This window comes from Pagrus major, chromosome 15 (genome assembly GCF_040436345.1).
Source record: "Pagrus major chromosome 15, Pma_NU_1.0".
NCBI classification, from domain to species: domain Eukaryota; kingdom Metazoa; phylum Chordata; class Actinopteri; order Spariformes; family Sparidae; genus Pagrus; species Pagrus major.
The window spans coordinates 20,554,515-20,566,122 of NC_133229.1; the positions used below are offsets into that span (position 1 = coordinate 20,554,515).

The following is an 11,608-nucleotide window of genomic DNA, read 5'->3' on the forward strand; positions in this document are numbered from 1 at the left end:
AACATCATCAGGGACATTCACCCACTCGTGCACACACATAAACAAGCACATGCACACTCATGCACACTTGTGCCTTTAGAAGTACAAAGAGGTGCACTTGATAAGTACAAGAGGGAGGAGAGCCTAATGAACTACCATGCACTAATCACTTAGCTCTGTATGATGCAAGCGGACTCAGCATATTTGTTTATGTAAATACATTAATGGTAAAGACAAATATGCATGCAGGCACAGTGGCAAACTAAGTACTGTACGCATGGACAGTTAGTGCAAGAATAAAAAAGGCTTTTCAAGATGTTCTGCATTGTAGCGGGTACAGGGAGCAGCTTTCTCATTTAAACTTTTGTAAATTTCCACTCTCATGTACGATTGTGCAGTCATATCGAAGGGTGTATTCATCATCGTGACTGCAGGTGGCTCACAACAACCGCCACTTCCGGGTAGACAACTGGCGGTTGGTTTGCATTGTGGAGATATTTGATATCAGCAAACGTGTTTATTTCTGTTGTCATTTTCAGCATTAATTGTAACATTTGAAGATATATTGTTAAACATGTTGGTCCAACCTATCTGATGTTTCTGCTCTACTCATTATGTACTATATTGCTTTGTTGTGTCTTTGATATCTACACAACAGCGACTTCTTGCACTAATTGGTAGTTTTGGGTAAACTCAAGCTGTCATTATCTTCAGTCTGTGGTCCATGTAAGCTAATCGTGATGCAGGAGTTTTCTACCTTGAAGTTACAGTAAACAAACATTGTCATTCAATCAAAAGCTAATATTACATCATAAGAAGTAGCTATAATAAGGGAAAATAATATCTTTGAGGACTTTATTGCTTTGAATGAATCATTATGTGTGTGGACTGACTCAAATGTTTTACTCAAAGTATCAATGTGTATCTTTTAAGAGAAAAAAGAAAGAAGCTTAGCGATGATTACCACAAGAGTTGGCATAGCAACTAATCAAGCATAACTACTTGTGCTGTATGGGAATTAACAGCACAGCTGGAGCACTTCTTTGTCCGGCCTCGTTAGCTTTTATCACATCTTGTATCTTGTATACACATCATGAAAAGCTCCAAAGAGAAGGGCCTGGAGTAGAATATATTGTGTTGACAATATGGCCTCCTAGATGAGATGATGTTCCAACAGTTCATCACAACTAAATGATATTATACAGTCTCACGCTCTTTCTTTATATGTGTGTGTGTGTGTGTGTGTGTGTGTGTGTGTGTGTTACATGGTTTGAGGGGCCAGTGTATGCTGAGCTGAGGCACCATAGGGGACATTGCCAGGAGGGGCACATAGGGGTTGGGTGACTTAAATGGAGAAAAATCCAATAATTGTATCCGTCCATAGGGAGGGCGAGCTTTTAGGGAGGGGTGCGACCTGTTATTACTCTTTCTCTTTTCTTTCTCTCTTTCATTTTATACCCTAATTCTAGGGTGAGGGGGTAACCTAAGAAAGGGAGGGAATGGAGTGGAGAGACAGGAGGGGTTACGGACTGAGCTTGCTGTTAAAGTATGTCCTTGTAATTAGCTGAGTATTAGCAGTGGTGACAATGCAAGAGCACTGGGCAGGGAAGCACCCTTTAACGCTCTACTCATTTCCTGAACTTAATCCCACCGCTTACTGGTAATAGTGCACACGCATCTGGACAGACACACACACACACACTCAGTCATGCACACATTCACATAATCAACTGCTGGCTATAATGGGAGTGGACTCCTTGAGCAAAGCTACACCCAACAGGTCACCTTCAATCCCCATTGTGCTCAAAGTCATAATGGTGCTTTACTGCAGGGACTTTCAGCGTGCATGAATGTGTGTGCATGCACATAAACATCTATGTCTGCATCTGCACATTAGCATCAAGTTGTGCTCAGATATAGTGTGGCGACTGTTTACTTCTCGAGTGTCAAGAAGCCTCCAACACCCAACGCGACTTCAGGCAAGTCCCTGTTTCTTGTTTCCTCCAGTGAACGGATGGAGGAGACAAGGCTACAGAAGCGAAAATCAATTACTTTCAATTAAGTCAACCGGCAACTCTTTCAATGTGCCCTCAAGCCACTCAAGTCTTTCTTACACTACCTCCAACCCCCACTCCTGCACCACAAAGTGACACACACACTAGATGCACATGTGCACACACAGCCACATCCATTTACTGTGTGACTGTCTTCCTGTGTTTAGTGGTTAAATTATTGACTTAGAAACAATTACTGTGGCAATGGCTAAAAATGTGTTTGAACAACAGTTAAGGAGCATTTCAGTCTGTAGTTTTTACGACAGGAAAAAAGTAGCAAAAATACTACATTTCATTGATTGGTATGTTTTGTTTTGCTTCTTTAAAAATTAAATTACTCGAACAACTTAATGTCCCTAATAACTTCTACATTTGTTACAGAAAGAAAACATTTTTATAATACAATTATCAATATAATTTAAAACCAGACAATTTATTCAAGTTTATACTGGAAAAAAAGCTTGTAAATTCCTGTCTCCACAAGAAAAATTGCCATTTTAGTAAGTAGTTTAGTTTATTTCTAACAAATCTCGTAATGCCTATGAGATTTTCATTTTAAATAATTAAAGGAGCTCTATGTAACAACTTTTAGCAATTAACATGTATTTATCACATTTTTTTGGCCATATGTGAGCAGATTGTAACATGACATGAAAAATGAGGCCTTAAACAACTTTAAGTTGTTTAATGCTGCTGGACTGTGGATATATTTGTGTTCCAAGACAGCCCAAAGGATGTAATGTTAAAATTTTTGTACCCATTTCTATATATACATTTAAGAACAAAACCACATTTCCTTTGTTTATGTATGTTTTTTGTGGATTTTATTTCACACTTTTTTTCGGCAATGTACATATTTTGTGATTGTTGTAATTGTTTGTTTCACTTGTTTTGGCAGTGTAAACACTAGTTTCCCCCCATGCTAATAAAGCTCTCTGAAACTGAAATCAAAGATGAAAATTGAGAAGAGTCTGCTAGCAAAGCTCCACAGAGTCCCTTTAATGTAGTAGAGTCTTCACAATCTGAAAACTCCACTGACATTACAAGGTTCTGAGAACAAATGTCTTGAAAACAAGATAAAAATGTGTTTCTATTTCTATACGTTTCAAAGATTCGATTGACAACATCAATATCTAATTTGCCTTTCTAACAATCTTATGAGTAGTAGGTACATTTATTATATATTATATCAATATGATGTCAAGAAATGTTTTTTTTTTAAAATGAACCTAAAGCAAAGTTCCTGGACTAAATCAAATCACAGGATCAACTAAAAGGAAACTCAGGTGTTTATTATAACGACATACAAGGATAACATAAGCGGAGTTTAGAAAAATATATAACTCATTGCTGACAAAGGAGCAATTAACAACAGCTCTGTGGAATAAGAGAGAACAAGAATATGGGCATGCTCCGGTGTTATTAGACTCCGAGGAAGCTTGTGGGGTATTCTTGTTCCACATTGATTTTTATTCCATTAGCTTAAATCAAACTCGTAAGAGACACCTGAGCTCAGTCCAGAGCGCACAAGCAGAGAACCATTTCTATAGAGAGCATGTTATAAACAGCGCAGGGGGGGACCACAAACCTTGTCATTGACACAACAGTCTGAGTGAGCGTGTGTCTTGTGTGTGTGTGTGTGTGTGTGTGTGTGTGTGTGTTCGTGTGTGTGTGTGTGTGTGTGTGTGTGTGTGTGTGTGTGTCTGTCTGTGTATGTGTGTGTGTGCCTGCCAGCTCCCAGTCTAGCGCTATTGTCTAACAAGGTCTAATTAGCACTATGGCACAATGAATTAGCATAATTATGCAAACAGGGCTCCGCTAAAGGCTTGGCACAAGGGGAGGCTACGGGGGGCACCTATTACAACACACACACACACACACACATACACACACATACATGCTCATACGCACACACACGCAGTCACTCAGAACACTTAGACACTTTACAACACATTAAACACACATACGTGACTGTGGCAGATCTACTGGATACAGAAAACACACACACCTGTCCGACGCTGCAACAGGAAGTGACAAGAACACAAGGCCGTCATGTGCAGAGATGATCAGCTGATATTTATGTGTCTACTTCAGACTCTGAATATGTTACTTATGCTGACATTTATCCTCTCTCCTCTTTACAGACATCCTCCTGTCACGAACAGTCGCCAATGTAGCACAGCAAACATCAGATATACACACAGAAATGACCAGCTAAGCGCCCCCCTCTCCCTCCCTCACAACACTCAAACATTCTGGGCTTATAGTATTTACCAGCGGGGGTGATAGGTGAAGTCTGTGGGAGATAATAGGGATGACTGAGAGGCTGAAAGGCTAGTAGCCATTCAGACAATGACAGCTGTAGTGAAGAAGGCTCTATTAGGCTTCATTAGGATGCTTGCCTCTTGATTACACACACACACAAAGACGCACACACACCAATTCAAGAGCGGAGAAAGCATTGCTCTCAATGAGGCTGAGCTGAACTGCATCTCTGGCTTCCAGTTGAGGATTCAAAACACTAAAACAAGCAGCAAAGATAATTTATTCCTGTCTGTGTGCGTCCGTGTCGGTGTGACCTTCTCCTGCAACATGAGCCCAACAAGTAACCCCGCAGCCCAACAAGCCCTCTTACCAAAAGCTCTGCAATGTCAACAAGCTCTACCTAAACCCTCTCAAACACACACACACACACACATGCACACACCTCCTCTGATGCATTCTTAGTCACCCAACCCCAAGGGCCTGTATTGTGTCCTAAAATCCTGATCCCTAGCAGGAAACAAGCACCCCCTAAAACCCCAAACAACGGCAGCACAAAGCTCTCTTACAATTACAAGCCCCCACTGTCAGCTAAAGAACCAGGAAGGTTGGAAGTTCAGAGTTCATATAGTTCAAAGTGATTGAGACCAGTCTGAAATAGGCCCAATTATTCATTGACAATGTATAACGAGTTACAAATGTAACTGCAGTTCCAGGACTTCTGGATGACCAGCAGAGGGAGTGCTCTGGACTTGGATACTTCATCAAGATTAAACGCAGGTGAGTATCTTTTATTAGAGATGCCAGATATGGATTATTTTCAGCCAGTACCGATAAGATGACCAGTACTCGCACCTTTTTATATTTTAAAAAGAACTTCCTAACCTGTAACCTGAGGGTGGGAAAGGCTAAGATGTAGTGAGTAAAGATGGATGATTTAAGATCCCATAGCTATTTTAAGATTGTTGTGTAAAACTGCACAGACTTTTTCCCTCCTCTCTGAATCCTTGTGGAACATTTATTGCAAATTGCAGTCGTGTTTTCTTCACGTGTTTATTGGCAGATGTGAACTTTAAAAGGTGTATACCACTGCATACTGCATTGAAGTGTGAGTCAATGTGGCTTCATAATAATAGCCGATAATATAAAATTCCCAACATCGTGCATCCCTAATCTATATCAATAATTTGTTAATATGTTTCAAAGACTTATTTGAAGAAATAACAGAAAATCATATTTTCACCTCCCATTCCAACAATAAAACATTCAATTGGGCGAGAGATAGACAGAATATCTAAATTAGTGTTAGGCTTGGACTTTTTCTAGCCAATTCAGTATCTACAAATCAAAATTTTTCATTCAATATTATACATTTTCTACATTTACTACCAATTTACTAAAATATTTCCTCCTTCTGTGATCATGATGTACCATGTGATGAGGGTTGACAGCGAGTATGCATGGTTCCCTTCAGACCTACTTGGGTAACACAGATGTTGACACAAGGAACCAAGACCAGAGAGTGTAATTTGGACCCGGTCTGAGTTGCATCTTAGAAATTAATTCAAGCTTTTATTTGGTTTTGTCAGTTTTACTCTTAAATTTACTTTAAGGCTGCACAATTAATGAAAATATTATCGAAATCACAATACGGTGTGTGATATCCAAATTACAGAAGTACAGTAGCACCGCATCTTGTTCTCAAGATGTAAGACAACAAGTTTGTTTGGCACAAACCCCAACAAAGTCACATCATCATGAATTTAATAGCTCTTTAAGGGAAAATGAAAATATTGATGCTAAAATAACTAGCAATCGCAATATATGTCAAAATAATGGCAATATATATAAAATATATTTTATATATGTCTATAAAGTCTTCATGAAATGCTTATCGAATTTGGGCACAAGTGATATAGTATCCCAGATATTCAAATATCAACGTATGATGTTATCTGAGTCTTCTCTGGGATGTGATGTCATCTCTAAGACACACTCTCCATTTCCTAAAACATTTTCATCGAGACTCTTTCCCTGATCCTGCGGTCTTGAAATGAAACCATTGACTCCAGCTTATCGTCACCTTAAAAAACAACATATTGTTCACATACGTGCACAGTGGTGGGACAAGCACAATAGCCGGCAGAGAGGGTCACGCTGAGAGGGGGCAGCAATTTTAAGCTGAGTCCACACATTTTGGAGGCAGTGGACTAATCCGGCCAGGCTTTTTAGCCTGCTATTCAGGAGGACAAGGACCCCTAGGATTTGGGCTTGTCCACACCTCAGGGGTGGGGGATTATCAAGATAGCAGGAATGGTGGAGAGGGTGTGATGATGGGCGAAGTGAGTATGTGTTTATTAGCAAGACTGTGAAGATTTTTTGCAAGCATGAGTTTGTGGTTGTATGTCTTTTTGAGGAGTATACATAAATGTGTGTGTGTGTGTGTGTGTGTGTGTGTGTGTGTGTGTGTGTGTGTGTGTGTGTGTGTGTGTGTGTGTGTGTGTGTGTGTGTGTGCGTGCGTGCGTTTGTGTATTTAGAGGGGTTTCTCTTTGATTCCCGCCCCGAAAAATATACCCAAGAGCTCTGACAGGGTCACCTCTGGGCCTTTCAGAGCATCCTCTCAACCAATCCTAATTGATCTCACGCATTACTAGTCCCAAACATGGGATGGAGAACAGGAGGGAGATGGCTGGCTCATTGTCTGAGGAACGAGGTCCCCTTGCGAGTGGCTCTTCACTCCTTAAACACACTCACACACTCACACACTCACACATCCACACATCCACACAGGCACACACTCCACCTCTGGCATGCCCACCCACCATCTCCCCCTTTCTCCCCCTTTTCTCCTCTCCCCTCCTCTATGCTCTCATCTCCGACTGTGCTAATCCACCGGCCAAGTCAGGAACTCAGTTACCCATCTGGACAAGCACGACTCCAGCTGGGAGGAGAGAGGGATGGAGGGGTGGAAGTAAGAAAGAGGGGTGGGTTGAGAAAGAGGGATGAGGAGTATGCTGGCAGTAGTATACAGATCGTTATGTCAGTTCCTACTTTATGTACTAAAGGAGGAAGAGAAAGAAGAACAATGAGGTATCTGCAAATCACAAAAAGTGCCAAAAGGCAAAATCATGATGACGTCTTTGTTTTCTCTCTCCAAATAAACAAGTATTGATCCCATTGTCTACATGTAGAGAAAGGGGATTATCCATTCTAGCAGGTTGGAATGGGAGCTGCCACTGAGCTCTGTCATGACTTATATGGTCTGATCCCATTGTACAATGAAGTAGCCCCTAGACATGACCTACACCTCTGACCCTGACTCCTGTAGAGCCATCTGGCTGGTTAACTCTAACCCATGACCTTTGCCATACCTCATCTCATTGCATGCCTGTGAAGATGGACCTGCACAGAAAGAGGTACATAATAACTTAAAAGGGTCACAACTAAGAAAATTGCAGTAGAACAGTTATGTGAAGCATGAACTGGACTATTTTTATCACTTATCACTTTATTATAATCCTTACCTACTGTTGTCATTATCATATAGACTGCTTGATAAGGTGGAGGAGTATCACTTGAGGGGAACAGTACCACTCTTATATATCAAGTGGTTGATGGTAATTCCAGCTCATAAAAATAGCAATAAATGTGAATAACTGAGGGTTTTACTTTGTAGGAATGCTGGTTATCAAGCGATGTTGTAAACTTCTGATCATCTCATGCATTACTGTTGTATGGTTATATTGTTCTCTATGCATCTTTTTCTTTCTTTCTTTTCCTGTTTAACCTCTTTTCATTCCCCCCTCACATTGTATTTCTTAATTTTCCATATTTGTCTATGTCTTTCATGTTTGTGTTCATTATTGTTTCCATCTTATTTTGGTGCTCAGTGTCAACTTGTTACAGTCAATTGTAACTGAATGCCTGCTTATGTTTTGTCCATTATGAAAACAATAAAATATTAATTAAAAAAAAAAAAGAAAACATTTTGTAAGTGGTAACCACTGGATATTTTTTGACAAAGGACCACAGCATTTGACATTTGTAAGCATGACACACTGGAAATTCTGAGGGAGACCTTGGAACAATTTCCAACCATGTTTGTGGTGGCAAATAAAAAGATATTTTTTATGGGAAGTCAGAACATTTCCAATTATGTTTGTTGCAACAAAACAGGTATTTTAAGCCAAAACATGATCTTTTCCTAACCCCAACCAAGTGGTTTAAGTGCATCAACCTAACCAGACCACCGGCACAGTATTGTCGCAAGATAAAATTGAAAACTGAACATAAAGAAATGTAAAGTTGCAACATAAAGAAAGGCAGTTTCAACATATCCATGGTTTGCATAAACAAACATTGCCAAAATGTATTCTGGTGATTGGGTTGAAGCTTATAACGGAGTATAATTGTCTGCAATCACAGTTAGAATCCTACTCTTGATTGACTGATTGATCCAAAAAATACAGATTGTACTGTTTCCACTCATGCATGTCTAGTTGAAATACATCTTTGACTGCTATAGGACATAAGCAATACCTGAACCGAACGTAAACCATTACTGAGCAAACTCAACCAGAAGTGAACTCAGTCAAGCTAAATGCCTCACAAAAACTTCACAGAATGAAGGTGAAATCAAGGCTCTTGTGTTTCAGGTGATGCAACTTCACTCCATATCATGGAGCATGTGCAAATCCCCGTTTGAGTCATGCTCTTTCCTTTCTCCCAAACCTCTCATCACTGTCGACTGAAGCAATAAGAAGACTGCAGCCCACTTTCCTTCTAAAGGACAACTGAAGGTAACAGAGAGGAATAAGCACATGATAAACTGCTGCAGAAGCCACACATGAGACATACTCCCATTAAAAGAGATGGAATCATCAAACCACCTCCATCAAACCATCAATCAAACACTAACAGCACACAGCATGAGGCTAACTCAAACTTCTAGTGTGTGCGTGTGTGTGTGTGTGTGTGTGTGTGTGTGTGTGTGTGTGTGTGTGTGTGAGGATGGGATAAAAGCAAGAGAGTGGTGCAGGTAAAACAAACTGTGAACATCTCTCTCACTAACACAAACACACACAATACACAAACACAATACATTCAAGTGGTAAGATAAAGTATGTACTTACAGACATTACCGGTGTTGTCAAAACTGTTGAGCACTTCATTAACTCTCAGAGGGCCTAGGTTATCCCTGAGAGACACAACAATGTAAAGGATTATGCAGCAGTCTTTGGAGAAAACCATATTGCTTTTGTGTTTTACTTTTCTCATAGACAGTGAAACAAGACAGAGAGTCTCTAAAACTAATGGAAAAAAAGGAAAATCAATCACAAAGTGAGTGCGGATATGACATGTCATGGATTTACAAATGTCAAAAGTTGACATTACAGAGTTGTAGAGGAAGTACTTGGCTGAATCATCTTTGTAAAATATTTGTTACATTTAAAAATATATTAAAAATATCTCTGCAAATCAAAAACTATCTAGTACTTTTACTTAAGGGAAGATTCTGAATACATCCACCACAGTGTGTAGTGCACAGTCACTGTGCTTCTTCTGTATCAGCATGAAACTAGAGCCTTGAGTGCATCCATTCAAGTGTGTGTACCTGAGAAAGGCACTGTACTCAGGAAAGTAGACACTTCTGTACTCCACCCACTGGTCATCTGAGGTATCACTGTGGTCTTCTTGTGTCACAAGCCTTTTCCTGCTGAAAAGATCAAACGTGGCAAACCTCCGAACAGACACCTGTTTGACCTCAGGCGTGTCCACCTGCTTCTGTCGCAGCACCTGTCAGAAGACCCAGAAGTAACTAATAAATCTCCTCATGAGCTGTAAAGTTTCAGCATTCACAGAATGAATCAGTCAGTTTTCCTGTTTTGGCAGTGTGAGGTTTTTGTCCAACAGAGAGAAGGTCCTTCTGTAGGACAACAATAAGCATTGGAGATGAAAGACATTTCCAGCTAAAATTGCAATTACAATGTCATGTTCTTGTGTGTTGGGTTTAACCAAAAGTTGAATAGATACACAATAGACCGACACTGACACAATAGAAAAATTGCTCCATATAGTTAAACATAATGTATAGAATGAATTTGCATCTTTTTATCCTCCTTTATACTACAAGTTGTATCTATTTATCTCGTCTCATTACTGTGCCTGGAGGAAGCAGTGCAGAATGCAAGATGGCCCCATTGCAGGGAGCTGCTCTTGTCAGCAGAGGGTAACGTCTGTGTGATGCCCATCTATGGAAAAAAAGTAGAAGCCCTACTTTTATAGCTACTGCTCTTGTGTGCACTATGTTCCTGTACATGCACAGCTAACCAGATTCTGTAGCCGGAGGAAAGATATTGATTCTAAATGGTGACAGAATTCATGTGTAGCTGGAGTAAATATATTGTTATAAAACTAATTGTTAATAAAATTAGATGAGGTAAATATTCCAGTTATGCTGTAGCATATGTCAAAGCAGACTATGATACAGTATACTGTAACAGACTGACACAGGAATATTACATGGGCAATGCCATGACTGGTGGATTATTTGAATGTAATGACAGCTACATAAATTATACATAGAGAAAATGCTCACCCCTATAACTCACACATTCTTGAGCTATGAATAGATATATACACTATATGAAATATAAGTGTATTTCAAAAATTAAGTTAAGAACAGCTTTGTAACCAAAACGAGTAAGAAAGCCTGAAAGAGAGAAAGACCCCGGCGGCTACAATATGTTCCCATCATCCTTGTTTTCCTACAGCTATGAGGGACAAAGATTATAACGGATGTACAAACCTAACGATGTCCAAGAAGGCATTTTATGTTGAAAATTCAACACACTTTGAGAACATGTTCCCAAAAATAGTCTACAGCCGTGGGAGGTTTGTGTTTCCCTTTGAGGCTAATAATACCTGTCTCAGTAGAGTCCACCTGGCTCTTGCGACATCAGTAGTACCACCTAAGGTCCCATCACAGGAGCTATGGGAATTAGCTACGCAGGTGTCCTCCCTAATGTTTTTCCTCAAAGGCGAACCCGGCTCGGTCTTTTCTGCAGTACCGGTGGAGTCCCTCTCCATTTTATCTTCGAAGTTCTGGGCGGAAATATATCTGTAAACAAATGTACTGGCTGTAGAGCTGTCACAGTTATCGGTAGCAATGCGGTATTACAAAAATAAGGCTTTTCTCTGTGAACTACACCAACGCACAAATGATCACAGATATGGCTTGACTGTCATCACCTGTTACACCCACAATGGATGCATGCTACTTCCGTACACTTTTGGCGTCCCAGACATAACA

General features: G+C 40.1%; 1 protein-coding gene across 1 annotated transcript in view; it reads right to left on the reverse strand.

Moving 5' to 3' along the window:
• camkmt (calmodulin-lysine N-methyltransferase) overlaps nucleotides 1-11,544 on the reverse strand; it is a 113,539-nt gene extending 101,995 nt beyond the window's left edge. The window contains 3 exon segments of the mRNA XM_073482362.1: nucleotides 9,429-9,493; nucleotides 9,911-10,092; nucleotides 11,221-11,544. Of these exon segments, the coding sequence (XP_073338463.1) occupies nucleotides 9,429-9,493; nucleotides 9,911-10,092; nucleotides 11,221-11,544 (571 nt within the window).
• Between the last annotated feature and the right edge of the window lie 64 nt (nucleotides 11,545-11,608).